The sequence below is a fragment of the Polypterus senegalus genome, chromosome 7 (assembly GCF_016835505.1).
Source record: "Polypterus senegalus isolate Bchr_013 chromosome 7, ASM1683550v1, whole genome shotgun sequence".
In the NCBI taxonomy this organism is placed as follows: domain Eukaryota; kingdom Metazoa; phylum Chordata; class Cladistia; order Polypteriformes; family Polypteridae; genus Polypterus; species Polypterus senegalus.
Genome location: NC_053160.1, coordinates 22,324,385 through 22,339,850, shown reverse-complemented (window position 1 = coordinate 22,339,850; position 15,466 = coordinate 22,324,385). Strand labels below are relative to the sequence as shown.

General features: G+C 38.4%; 1 protein-coding gene across 1 annotated transcript in view; it reads right to left on the bottom strand.

The window, feature by feature from the left end:
- Positions 1-3,719: 3,719 nt before the first annotated feature.
- Positions 3,720-15,466, bottom strand: part of LOC120532397 — a 319,948-nt gene continuing 308,201 nt past the window's right edge. Inside the window, exon 11 of the mRNA XM_039758350.1 lies at positions 3,720-4,993. Coding sequence (XP_039614284.1) covers positions 4,512-4,993 — 482 coding nt within the window. The 3' untranslated portion in view covers positions 3,720-4,511. The remainder of the gene's footprint in view (positions 4,994-15,466) is intronic.

Sequence of the window (15,466 nt, the reverse complement as noted above, 5' to 3'; positions counted from 1 at the left end):
TATCATTTTTTGATAAGGTGCAGGGTGCTGTTTGTAGATGGATGCAGAATTGGCTCAGACACAGGAGGCAGAGGGTTATGATGTGAGGAACCTTTTTCAAATAGGCTAATATGGGTTCTCACAAGAGTTCAGTGGTAGTATTGTTTCTGTTTTTAATATATATATAAATAATTTGGAGAGGAATATAACTGTCAAGCCGGTTGAGTTGATACCAAGCTATGAAGACTGGCAGATAATCTGAAATCCGTTGAATCAACATGGAGGAACTTCGATAGCATACAGGCTTGGGCAGATGAAATTTAATGTCAGTAAATGCTAAAGTATTATTGCATGTTGGAAGTAAAAATGTTACATTTGAATACAAAATGGGAGGCCTGAAAATCGAAAGTACAGTGGTGCCTCATACTCCGAATGATTCTAACTTCGAACAGTCCAGAGTTTGAAAATTTGAGAGAAACATGATCCAGAGTTTGAAAGGTGATTCTATGTTCAGACTGTGCATGCAGTGAAAAAAATGGAGCAAAAGATAAACGTCAACTGTTGTGTACAGTCTTAGTGTTAGTACACCAGCGTAGGCTGACATACAGGCATAGCTCCCCCGCTTTATAGGGCCATCTTAACAGCATTATAGGCCCTGGGCAAAGCAGTGTACTGGGGCTCCTACCTACACAACCACTCACGGGAATAAAAATGTAAATGGTCGATAAAATCAAACATATATTTGTTGTATTGGTACTTCCAAAAAAAACTCAGTGTTTAAACATTAAAAAACACGCTGTACAGCAAATGTATGAACAATGTCACATGAGCCTTGAAGAACACAAAAATGTCAACATATAAATGATACTCAGTTAGTAAACCATACAGCATGGGGCCCCCGGGCAACTGCCCAGCATGCCCATGAGTTAAGACGGCCTTCCCCCTTTCTCTTACTGGAATCTCTGGTCCTGCCCTGCCAGTGTACTCTCCAGCCTGCTAACTCAATAGCTGTATCTGGAATGAGTGAATGAAGCGAAGTGTCTGTAATTAGCAGAATGCAACTGTACTTAATGATCTTATTTGCTACAACCTGTAGTTTCAATTTGTCCATCTTATTTGCGAGGGATCTTGAGTTGGTAACAAAAATAACAGGAAGGGGCGGCTTGTGTGGCCGCCGCCATAGCCTCGCCAGCATGCTAGCCCTGCAGCCCCACTTATGCCTCTATCTCCTCCTACCTGTGGGTATGGTAATCCATGGGGAGTCCCGACAACTGGCTATGTCAGTCGGGATGTCATGGACTGAAGAAGCTCTGCTTGCTGCATAATACTATTTTTAGGAGATTGTGTTGGCTGTAGATGTTATTCGCCAAGCAGACTGTCATTACGATGAACAGAAACACATACACAAAAGGAAAACACTGAAAGGAAGAGCACCTAGCCGCTGCGTCAACTTGCTCCACCATACATTTCATTTTATTATACAGTATTTACGCACTTTATTTATTGTTTTCATGTTTTAATTTATTATTTAGGGCATTTAATTGTGTTACTTTTACCTTAAATTATAAGAATTTGCTATTTAAGTTTATCAAAATGATGATTAGAGTCTGGGAAGGAATTAATTCACTTTCCATTATTTTAAATGAGGAAAACTGATTTGGACTTCGAACAATTCACAGTTCAAACAGCCTCCAAAAATGAATTAAGTTCGAAGTACGAGACACCACTGTATGCCTCATGAGAAGGATTTAGGAGACATAGTCGGCTCGTCACTATCAACTGCCAGACAGTGTGCAGACACCATCAAGAAGGCTGACAGAATTTCAGCACCCTGATGTGTGGAGTACAAGTACAAGGAAATTCTGCAAAAGCTTTCTAACACACTGGTGAGGCCTCATCTGGAGTACTGGGTGCAGTTTTGGTCCCCATGTTGTAAATGGGACATAGCAGTGCTAGAAAAAGACCAGAGAAGAGCGACTAGGCTGATTCCAGGGCAACAGGGGATGAGTTATGAGGAAAGATTAAAAGAGCGGAGCCTTTACAGTTTAAGCAAAAGGATACTGTAAGCCACCAGGGCACGCACAGCTGCCCTAACCCGGACACAGACAGGCAGGGGACAGATTTTGCTACCCAACACCTGTTTATTCACAATTGGGGAGCATTTCACCGTGCTCCCCACAGCACAGTGCACCAATCACCCAACAACACAATAGACAGTTCCTTCTCGCCGCCAGTCCTTCTCCCTCCACTCCTCCTCAGGCTTTGTCCTCTTCCTCCCGACTCTGGCCATTCAATGGAGTGAGGTGGCTCCTCTTATTCAGGTCCCAGGAGTATTCCAGGTGGCTCATCAGTATTACCTGGAATCACTCCCAGGTGTGCTTCAGGTCCTCTATAGGGCTCTGCAGCTCCCCCTGGTGGCCCCTATGGAACCCAACAGGGCTTCACCAAACTCCAGCTCCCAACATGCCCTGTGGGAATCCGTGGTGCCACAGCTGCCCAGGAGAGCTGCCCTCTAGTGTCCTGCATCACCGATGCTTTCACCCCTGGTCCTTGCACTCTGTTGTCATCCTGGCCAGGTAGTGGCTATGGCCACCCATCACAATATTTAAAGGAGACATGACTGAAGAGAATTAGTCCAGTGGATTGAGACAGATACTTTAAAATGAGCTCATCAAGAACACGTGGACACAGTTGGAAATTTGTTAAGGGTACATTTTGCACAAACATTAGGAAGATACATGGAATCAGTTACCTAGTTACGGACTTTCAAAACTTGACTTGATGTTATTTTGGAGGAATTAAGTGGATAGGACTGGTGAGCTTTGTTGGATTAAATGGTCTGTTCTTGTCTAAACGTCTCTAATGTTGTAATTGTTCTATTTCTAACACAGCATAACATTCCCAAATATGGGTAATCCAGATCAGGTTTGAGAGGCAGAAAAGCCTATTCTGACAGCATTGATACACAAGGCAGGAAACAACCTTCGAGGGGGTTCATCACAGGGTCAACTTACTCTGTCACAAACCCAAAGTCACGTTCACACATATCACCAGTTTAGAATGGCCAACTAACTTGACATGCACTGTTTGGATGATGGAAGAAAAACAGAAAATCCCTGTTTACAAATGATGAACATGCAACCTCCACAATGACAACAATCAAGTATGGGCTTCATAGGGCAGGAGTGCTAACGACTACGCCCCCCATTCCATTTATTTATCTATATATTTATATATTTGCTTATTTAAAGAGCTTCGTAGAAAGCCAAATTTCCCTCTGTGGACAAAAAATGTTCTGTTGTATCTAAAAATACTTCTAAGGAAAATGATAGTCCTTATATTTCTGTGATAAAAGCCACTGTAGATGCATGGCTGCTAGTTAATCCATCACCTGAAACGGGTTCAAATAGTTCAACAAAAGGCAGGAAACATAAATTACAAGAATAAAAAATTATTTTTTCTTTAATGTGTATCTCTGAATTTCAAAATCAATGCTCAAAAAATCATTCATATCACAGTAGTTGGCATCAGTCTGTGCAGGTGGCCTAGGTATTGTACTGTATATACTGTAAAGGTAAAGTTTTGGCCAAGAAATAAAAAATGCAGACTTTTTTACATCAAGGCATGTTATCATTTTTCTCTTTACAAAAACTTGAGAATGTATTTAAGAATATAAATATATATATATATATATATATATATATATATATATATATATATATATTAGAGTGACAGGTATGTCTATTTAATGGTTTACATGAACACACAATTTTAGCAAAACACACACACACATCAATGTTGTATATGAAAGTGCAGTCTTACCATTTTGAAAGCACTTACCTTATTTAAATTATCATACAAACACACCTTCAAGTTAATCAATTCACACTGATAAAACCACACATAGGTTACGGGCTACTTTAAGAACATATTTGCATAATATTATATATGCAATATAATATTGAGGTGCTTTAAATTAAACCTTTGTATGATTATTACAATCATGATGGCCCACTATGAAGAAATGTAAAATAAACATCTCTGAGGTAAACACATTTCATAGCTAAATATTGGGATGGCATGATCAGGTTGAGAAAGTAAAAAACAAAGTGTAAAATATTGTTTAGTTCTTTTACCAAATTGTCAAGTTATCACTTAGATAGTCCCTAGATGGAGTAGCCCATAAATGAAACATCTTTCACTGCAAATGGGTAAAAGTACCAAAATGGATTGCCCTTAATTGTTCAAGTGAACTGCAATTTAAGAATTTTCAAAAAGAAATTAAAAACTTGTCAGTATGCTGACGCCGGAGGAGCTAATTTAAAAAGGCATATACTCTGAATGACATCATACCAACAGTACTAAGTGAGGCTCAACTGCTTTGGAAACTCCAGCATTCTAACGATTGAAATGTTCCATCAAAATGCTATTATAATTAAGAACTCAGTTTAAGTATAAAAATCTGAAGAAATTATTAGTTTAAAGACGGGTCATGGCAAAACTCTCTTCCTCCAACAAGAGGATACTTGTACTTAGGTTTGCCAAGGTGGTCTCACAATATTCTTCATACTTTTGCTCCTGTGTGGGCTTTTTCCTCTGCTCAGATGGGATAGCCCTTGTGTAACCTTTCTTTCTCCAAGTGTGCCGTCGTCAGAAACTGGAGCTTTGGTGTCCATAAATTTTGCCATCCTGAGTGTGCTCAGCTTAGTTTTAGGCATGCTTTCTCTCCCAGCAGACGTTGTTACTAATGTAGGCTTTTCAACTGCAGTGGGATTATCACCTTCCCCTCCTTCGGTACTTCCAGCCTCTGATTTTTGGGAATGATGGCTAGAATCAGTGCTTCTCTCCTTACGTTCCTTTGTTAGAGCAGAAAGGTTTTCACAGGCTTGGTCGTACTCTGCCTTTAATGTTTGCAGTTCCCAAGATGCTCTGTCCCTCTGTTCAGAACATTCCTTAAGCAGTTGCTCTAGAGAACTGAAGAACTGCTTACCAAACTTAGAAAGAGCTTCATCACCTATAAAAACAAATCAAAATAAAAATGTTATGTTTAGACAAGAGAGACTGGAAATTGAGTAGTTAATTATTAGATGATGATGAGCTTATATGAATAAAAGTGACTATTCTGTTCAGCTGACTGAATGGCCCAAGCCTTACAGAACGGACTTTACTGTGTCGTTTATGGTTGCTAGTTGAAACCAATGACTCAGCTTGCATTGAGAACAGAGATTATTTAAAGATGTTAGACAGAATCAAAGGCAAAATAAACAAGCATAATTCAAGGGCAATAGAAGGAGATATCAAATTTGTAAAAAAGTTGGGAAAAGCTTTGGTTTCTGCTAGAAAAGGTGTTGATGAGGCCATCTGAGGTGCTTACCCTGTGCTCTGTATGTGGATCCAAATGCCCCAGTGCAGTAGCAAGGACTCTGTGCTGTAAAAATTGATGAGACCCAAAACCGAGGCCCTGATTCTCTGTGGTTATAAAAGATCAAAAAGAGTAGGGTGTATCCTGATTTCGAGGGTAAATTGGCCATCATGAGCTTGTTCATTTTGGCCCCCAATCACCCCATGGCTAACCATCTCTCTCACCCTATCACCACCTAAAAGCTAATGTGTGGTGAGCATACTGGCACAAGAACAGTTGCCAATGTGTCATCCAAGTGGATGCTCCACCTTGGTGGTGGTTGAAGTTGATCCCCACTGTTTATGTGAAGAGTTTTAAGTGCATAGAAAAGCTATATTCTTATTACACACTAATGCAGGTGCACTTGCAGCCATTAGTGATGACAATGTCTCCAGCAACTGCAGTAACGTCAAAGAAGTCAATGATATTCTAGATGCCGGACAACCAAAAAGGAAAACACAATTAAACAAACAACAAAAATATACTCAAAAACAAGTGCAGAAAAAATAATATGTGACAATGAAATAACTCATACCCATTTGAGAAAGGAGTCTATAAAAGCTAGGCAAATACTACACAAAGCTTTTACAATTCATAGTCATGAATGGCAGCATCAGTAATTTGGGCTTCTGCCTGTAACTGAAGTCATAAGTTGGAATCATGACAAAGCAACGTTAGAAGTTTAACAGATTAAGAGCGAAACCGATTAGTCCATCAAGCTTGATTGATAAGCTAATGTTACATTAGGTATATAAGCTATATAAGGCATATAAGACTAGTAACTCCATTACTAACCACAGGGCAATATTAGAGCATGAGAGCAGCAGTTAAAAAAGATATTAGGAAGGCTAAGAGAGAAACATTGCAGAGAAGGTGAAAGATAACTGAAAGAGACTATTTCAATATTTGAGTAGTAAAACAACAGTCAAACAGGCAGTAAAGAGTATTTAAAATGGTAAAGGCATGTCAGGCTCTAACGGCAGTGAAACAGCAAATTTTTTGAAGTTGCATTTTATTAACGTTTATACATGTGAAGAAGCCAATAACCTCACAAAAGTATTACGGACTACTAAGGAGGTACTTAGTGATTTGAAAATTGTAAAAGGAGAAGTACTGCTTGGATTAAATAAGATGAAATCTTACAAATCACCAGGACCTGATAACATTTATCCTCAGGTTCTTAAGGGAACTAGTGGGTACATCTGTATATAAAACCTTGGCACATGTTTTTTGAAAATTTCTGCACGCTGGGGAAATTCCTAAAGACTGGAGGCTAGCGATTAGTATCCCGCTGTATAAAAAGGGTGACTGGGTTGATCTTTGTAACTACAGACCAGTAAGCCTAACGTACATCAGAAGTAAATTAATGGAAGTAATTATTAAGGGAAAGATTGAGCAGCACATGGCAAGAACAGGAGTGTCAGCAAATACTCTGCATGGTTTTAGATGGAGAAGGTCACATTTCTCTAATATGCTGGAATTCTAGGAGGAACCAACAAAAGCATAAGATATGAGAGGCACATATGATAATATTTATCTTGATTTTCAGATGGCTTTTGATAAGGAGCAATATGACAGAAACAAAAAGAAGTGGGAATTCAAGGTGCGGGTATGTAGTTGGGTATAAAAGTGGCATAAAATCAGGAAGCAAAATGTTTTAGTGAGGGGAACGCTTTTAGAATTAGGTGATGGTGTCCCTGTTGCTCCATTTAATATACAGTCATATAAAAAAGCTTGGGAACCCCTCTTAATTCTTTGGATTTTTGTTCATCATTGGCTGAGCTTTCAGAGTAGCAACTTCCTTTTAATATATGACATGCCTAATGGAAACAGTAGTATTTCAGCAGTGACATTAAGTTTATTGGATTAACAAAAAATATGCAATATGCATCATAACAAAGTTAGACAGGTGCATAAATCTGGGCACCCCAACAGAGATATGACATCAATACTTAGTTGAGCCTCCTTTACAAATATAACAGCCTCTAGACGCCTCCTATAGCCTTTGATGAGTGTCTGGATTCTGGATGGAGGTATTTTTGACCATTTTTCCATGCAAAATCTCTCCAGTTCAGTTAAATTTGATGGATGCCGAGCATGGGCAGACTGCTTCAAATCAACCCATTGATTTTCGATGATATTCAAGTCAGTGGACTGTGACGGCCATTCCAGAACATTGTACTTCTCCCTCTGCATGAATGCCTTTGTAGATTTCGAACTGTGTTTTGGGTCATTGTCTTGTTTGAATATCCAACCCCTGTGTAACTTCAGCTTTGTGACTGATACTTGAACATTATCCTGAAGAATTTGTTGATATTGGGTTGAATTCATCTGACCCTTGACTTTAACAAGGGCCCCAGTCCATGAACTGGCCACACAGCCCCACAGCATGATGGAACCTCCACCAAATTTGACAGTAGGTAGCAGGTGTTTTTCTTGGAATGCGGTGTTCTTCTTCAGCCATGCAAAGCGCTTTTTGTTATGACCAAATAACTCACTTTTTGTCTCATCAGTCCAAAGCACTTTCTTCCAAAATGAATCTGACTTGTCTAAATGAGCATTTGCATACAACAACCCACTCTGTTTGTGGCGTGAGTGCAGAAAGGGCTTCTTTCTCATCACCCTGCCATACAGATGTTCTTTGTGCAAATTGCGCTGAATAGTAGAACGATGTACAGATACACCATCTGCAGCAAGATGTTCTTGTAGGTCTTTGGAGGTGATCTGTGGGTTGTCTGTAACCATTCTCACAATTCTGTGAATATGCCGCTCCTGTATTTTTCTTGGCCTGCCAGACCTGCTGGGTTTAACAGCAACTGTGCCTGTGGCCTTCCATTTCCTGATTCCATTCCTTACAGTTGAAACTGACAGTTTAAACCTCTGAGATGGCTTTTTGTAGCCTTCCCCTAAACCATGAGACTGAACAATCTTTGTTTTCAAATCTTTTGAGAGTTGCTTTGAGGATCCCATGCTGTCTGTCACTTTTCAGAGCAGAGTCAAAGTTGAAGCACAACTTGCAATTGACCACCTTAAATACATTTTCTCATGATTTGACACACCTGTCTATGAAGTTCAAGGGTTAACGAGCTCATCCAACCAATTTTCTGATGCAAGTAATCAGTACTGTGCAGTTACATGCTTTTAAATCAGCAAAATTACAAGGGTACCCACATTTTTGCACAGTCAGTTGTTCACATTTGATTTAATTTCATACAACTAAATACTGCTTCACTAAAACTCTTTGTTTGGAAAACACCCCAGTACTCAGATGTTCCTAGGAAATGAAAGACATACCACTGTTATCTTTTTTGTTGAAAGGAGAGTAAATTATTATGCAGACTGAGAGGGGTTCCCAAACTTTTTCATATGACTGTACATAAACGATCTGTACAAGATCAGACAAGAAGCTGGCTAAGTTTAAAGGTGATACCAAACTAGCTGGAATAGAGGAGTCGTCATTGTCTACAACCAGACAGTGTACAGAAGCAATCAAGGAGGCTAAAAGGATGTTATGCTATATATTTGTGGCAGATAACATGTAATGTAAGCATATGTAAAGTAGGAAGTAAAAATGTTAAGTTTGAATACACAATGGAAGGTCTGAAAATTGAAAGGACCCCATATTAGAAGGACTTACGAGTCATAATGGAGTCGACACTGTGAACTGCCAGACAGTATTCAAAAGCCATTAAGACAACTAACAGAATGCTACATTACTGTATTGTATACAGTATGATGTGTGGAGTACAAGTCAAGGGAGGTAATACTTAAGTTTTATAATACACTATCGAGGCCTCTTCTAGAGTACCATATGCTGTTTTAGTCTCCATATTAGAAAAAACACACAGCAGTGCCCCTGAAAGTTCAGAGTAGAGAGACTAACTGATTCCAGGAGTAAGAGCTATGACGAGAGACTGAAGGAGGTAAACCTTTTCTCTTTAAACGGATGGAGATTAAGACATCACAAGATCAAAATGTCTTAAATTATGAAAGGAATTAGTGCAATAGACCCCAACAACAACACGGGAACGCAGTTGTAAACTTAAGGGCAGATCTTGTACAAATAACAGAAAGTTTTTCTCACATAGGGAACCACAAATACATGGAATAAACGATCAGGTAGTGTGGTGGAGAGCACACCTTTAGAGACCTTCGAATCTCGACTTGATGTTAACTTGGATGATAACCTTGGTGAATCAGATGGACGAGCTTGTTGGGCTGAATGGCCTGTTCTCATCACAATTGTTCGAATGTTCTAAAATCTCATCTCACTTTTTAAAAGTTGTCAAGGTTTCTGCCTCAAATAAGAGACTCAGTAGTTATTTTCAGATGCAATTGTTTGTGTGAAGAAAGGCTTCTTTAACTCTTTATTGAATTCATATGCTCTTTTGGAAAGATGTTTTTAATGTTATACGATTTGCATATGATTATTGTGTTATTAATTTTCTTCACTGTTTTATTTTATTCGCTTGGGTACTTCCATCTTGTAGTACTTAATGTGGTGTACCGTAAGCAAGACATGATGTTGTTATAAAAGATGGTGGCATCCCTTCTTGAGCAATGAAAAATAATAGGGAAGGATTTTGACCTTTCTTTCATTTCATCCTCAACTTTAGCCAAGCACATTTCCATTTGACAATCTCCCGTTTTCCTTTCCATTGCAGATCTTGCTTATTCTTTCTTGTTGCTCTTTTGAATATTCCCTTAAATTTAATTTACATGTTTATTTTGCTCTGCCACTTTTTAAATTACAAGATAATTGTGACACCGTGACATCCTAAAGTATGAGATTCACTGTTTTTATATTTTTGGGTGACTCCATAACTTATAATTATGTAGTATACTACGGTTATGACTGCAGTATGCTCAAAGTGGACGTGTAGAGATGGAAGGATTAAGCTTACCATGCCTCCTGTCACACTGAGAGATCTTAAACCTAGAAATGTAAGCTCTGTGGGAGTATACCATTTTATTGTGTTTCTTTTTATGAAGTATTGACGTGGGCCTTTTGACCAAGAACCCTGTGCCCAGCATACAGGATGAGGGAGTATTTGGAAAAACATAAAAGATAAAAAAAGGCAATACAGTAAGTGGAATTGACATTTTATACTGAGAATGTATAGTATAACAGCGGCAGTGATTTATGTTTCAACTACTTTTAAGTTCTAAAAGCATGAAGTCTTAAACAAAAACAGTTATAAATCAGTGATGACATCTTACATGCCTTGGAATGTGTCAGGAATGCAGTAAATCTTCCTGCTGTAAGGGATCACCTGGTTCCCATCAGCAAACTTTCAGCAAGCATTGGATGCTTAGATAAGACTTCCATTTGGAAAGCCTAGAGCCACCTGACCTTGGAAAGCCAAAGGGCTCATACCATTGTGAGCGAAGTGACAGGTGCTTGCATGTTTTATATTTTAAGGGCTACTCAGCAGGTGTGAAATATTTAAATGGACAGACTTTTAAATATCAACATTCAAACTGAAGAGAATCGACTCAGTATACAGTAAAAAAAAAAGTTTTGTTATCTGCTTAAGAATTCAAGTGAAACACTTACGGTACATAATATAAGGTTACATTTAATCATTCATACATATGGTACTGAGAAAATGTCTTAAGACACTTGCAGTAAAGCAGGAAAGCTTTCAAAGATAATGACGTGAATAGTTTTTATTAATCAAACGATCTGCTGGAAACAGCAGTAAACAAAAGAAACACATAAATGAGACCAATATTTAGCATGAGCACCCTTTGCTTTTTCTTAGGTCCATTTGCATGCTGTTTCTAAAGGTTTTTGAGTGACTTGCCATGTTCCACTGGTTCCCTGGTGTTGAAATCAGGGCTCTGTGGTGGCCATGTGGTCATTTTCATACTGTAGGGTGAAGATGGGACCAATCAGATGCCTCCTTGATATTATGTAATGGATAAGAATCTGCCTGTACTTCTCGTCAGTGAAGGGGCCATCAGTTTCGTTTAAATCACAAGTAAACAGCAGTAAGCAGTAAACTGCCATAGGTTTAAATTTAAAGTTTAGGTTAGCAAAAACTAAAAAAAAGGAAATTTCACAATATTACAAATACAGTAGGACCTCGGTTCACAACCATAATTCGTTCCAAAACTCTGGTCGTGAACCGATTTGGTCATGAACCAAAGAAACTTCCCCCATAGTACTGTATGTAAATACAATTAATTCATTCCAGACCATACGAACTGTATGTAAATATATATATTTTTTAAGTTTTTAAGCACAAATATAGTTAATTAAACCATAGAATGCACAGCATAATAGTAAATTAAATGTAAAAACATTGAATAACACTGAGAAAACCTTGAACAACAGAGAAAACTAACACTGCAATAGTTTGCGCTATAGCGCTACCAACCGCCGGCTAAAAGCACTTTTTAAATGAGTTTTAAGCACAGGGAAAAAAATTAACATTTGAAAAAATCCGTAATTTAATAAACCACCAAGAAAAATAACATTGCAACAATGCACGCTACGAACAGATCGGCCTGTGTGTCTGCACCTCAGGCTGCCTCTGCGTGTGTGTCGCAATCTCTTGCGTGCTGCTCTCTCTGGCACTGCCTCTGTGTGTGTGTGTGTCTCTCGCACTGCCTGTGTGTGTGCGTGCCCCTCTCTGCGCTGCCTGTGTGTGTGCGGGTGCGCCTCTCTCGTGCTGCCTGTGTGTGTGTGTGTGTGTGTGTGTCGCACTCTCTCGCTCTCTCTCTTGCTCGCTGCACAGGAAATGCACAGGGAGAGACTGAACATGTACAAACCAAAAGAGAAACTGGCTTGTTCGTATACCGAGTATGTGGTTGTGAACCGAGGCAAAAGTTTGGCGAACTTTTTGGTCGTAAACAAGTTGTAAGTGTACCGGGACTTTCGTGAACCAAGGTTCCACTGTAGTCCTTTTTCAGGGAGCAAGTAATAGGTTACAACCTACAGATTTTCTGCAGCAATTAAAGTACATTAAGCCTTGAAAGTTGAAGCAGACAATTTGCACAGGTGTCCCAACTTGTGATGATTACTTAAAAAGCCTCTGTGTGTCTTAAAGCAGAGCTGGAGCAGACTGTGTTACTAAACCCTCTGAAGTACTACTTGGGCAATATTACACTGTAGAAAGTTATAAATTCCAGTGATAATGGCAAAACAAATGGCAATTAATAAATGAAATTACACAGACCACCATTACCCTTAAAAGTGTAGGCCTTTCATTTAGAGAAACTGCAAAAATCTCTCTATTATAAAAAAAATCCTGGAGAGAAACACAAGGGTGTCGAGACATGATCTTCACATTAAGATCACATGAAGAAACCGCGAGATGAAAGAGATTGGCCACAGAGCGTCTCGCGGGGACCTTAAACATGAGACTTTGTGCCAAGAGATTGACCCAGGACCGTCTCGTGATGATGTAGAACATGAGATTCTTGCAAGACACGCCCTAATTACAATCAATATCAAATAAGCCAAGAGGCAGCAAAACATTCAGTCGTCTAAAGGATTTGAGCACACATAGATCCAGGGCTCTCACTGCATATAAAGTATATCAGGATAGTACGTTATAAATGAAATGTCAACAACTAAGCGTAGAAGAAAGCAGTGCAAAGAAAAGAGACTCAAAAGCTTTGGAGAGAAAAAAGAGCAAAAAAGAAAAAGAATAATCTAGGTGCAGATTCAGAAAATAAGGAAAGTAATTATCAGCCCAGGAACAAGTGGAACTGAAAAAAAAGCACGTCTAATCCGGCCCAGAATTAAAAGACAGAGTAAAAGACAAAGCAGAACTTCATAAAGGTGTTAACAAACGTTGGCGCTAAACATATGCAAAGCAGGTTAGAGATTATGAAAGCAGTGGAATTCGAAAGGCTCAAAAAAAAAAAAAAATGGAGCGATAGACAAATGGAGAAAGTTATAGGATATGATAGTAGGAAAATTAGAAAGTATAAAAAAAAGAAAGTAAAGATCGCAGTAGCGCAAGCAAACAAACTGCCTCATTTAACTATACACTAACTTTGGTTTTGCATAATAATCACTGCATTATTGTACCTTAACACTTACAGTCAAATATGTAATATTCAATCATTTTCCTCAATAAATAAATGATCAAGAATAATATTTTTGTCTCATTTGTTTAACTGGTTTCTCTTTATCTACTTTTAGGACTTGAGTGAAAATCTGATGATGTTTTAGGTCATATTTATGCAGAAAACTTTCAAGCACAACTGTAATTCTACTTTATTCACATAATTTTACTTATTTATTATGTTCTATTATACTGTTATCTTTCAGTCTATGACTTGTTGTTAATCTAACTGATATTCTTCTAACTTTGAACAGTTTTTGATAAGCAGATCAGGATGCATTTCACTGCGTGTTGTCCTGTATAACTATGCATGTGACTAATAAAGAATCTTGAGAATTTCAAAAACGGGGTTTAACTCACATGCATTTATTGGTTACTTTGTAAAAAAAATTATTAACTGCCAATCTATTTGTCTGAAATTCCAAACAGAGAAACCAATCCTGAATTATGGCACAAAGTCATTAAACACATGTCTCATTGACCACTTTCAAAAGATTCAGCATGTTGGGACTCGAAAGATTCTAAATATTGTTTTTACAGAAGTTCTGAAATAAAAGTGAAACTAATGAAATAGCAACAATTCAAAGAAAAAAAAAATCTTATTAGTGTGTATCCGGAAAACCAAACATGGGGGTTGGCGAGCGAAATGAGCAGGGGGCAAAGCCCCCTAGAAAAATAAAAATAAAAGTGTCAGTGAGTACAGTGGTGTCCTGTACAATCCAAAGAAAATTGGAAACTAGAAGAAACTTTGACAGGAGGAAATCTGGCAGAACCAAAGTCACAACCCAATCATAAGACAAGTTACTGAGGGTCACCAGTTTGCATGATCACAGGCACCTCACAGCACCACAGCTTCAAGCACAGCTTAACAGTGCAGGTTGAAAAAAGCAAATCTTAGTTTCTACTAAGAAGAGGAGACTTTGTGCTGCGGGTTTGACAGGGCGAGTGGCAGGAAGAAAGCCATTGCTTAAAGGACAAAATAAAACAGGGCCTTGAAATACTGACTGTGGAAAACTGTATACTGGAAGAAAGTCCTATGCACCGATGAATCCAAATTTTAAATCTTCAGTTCATCACACAGGGTACTTGTACACCATCGAGTTGGTGAAAGGATGGTTCCTCAGTGTGTGACACCAACTGTCAAACATGGAGGAGGATGCAACAGAATCCTAGAGCATTACACTTCCACCTGAAGGGTTACCACAGTTTATATTGGCAAAAGGTGGCTACTTTGATGAATCAAATATCTGAATAAAATTTTATACACATAATGATTCCATGACTTATTTTTTATTAGCCATTGTTTATTTGTTCTATGCCTTGATTTCATGAAATATTAAGACATTATATACTGTGTGCAATTCCATAAAAATTGAAAAAACTGAGGTGTTCTAAAACTTTTGACGGGTAGCCTACATCTGTCACGAATGCATAGGGAACACGCCAGTAAGAATCTCGTTGTACACTAAATTCTCATGAGAATAAATTGGATGTTTAGTTTTGTTTTTGCTTCTGTTTATCCAATGTTTTTTGAAGGTCCATTTTAACTTTTTATATTCATGACTTCTGTATTTTTTTTAAATATTTTAAAATGTTTTAATATTCAGAGGCTACAATTAAGCTAGTTGTTTCAGCCTCTACCAAGCACATTTAAGAAAAACAAGTCGGTGTTTTGGAAGAGGAAATCTTAACTGATGGCATTATGGATAAGTATGAGTTTCTAATGGGCTACAGTGAATAACTAATATCATTTCAAAACAAAGACGTGCTTTTTCCACACAAGATATCAAGTCCCCAGGCTGTATTTACCTCACAGTGGGGGATTTTGAAGGGATTCCACTTTAACATCAGGCTGCAGGTCACCAGCTGTGCTGTAAGAGCAGTCTGACTGAGTGAGCCTGTTGTGTTTCGTTTCCTTTGTTAACAATCCCAGTTGATTACAATGCAAATGCAATCAGGTTCTATTGATGATGTATGTGAAAAATATCTTTTTTATTGAAATGCT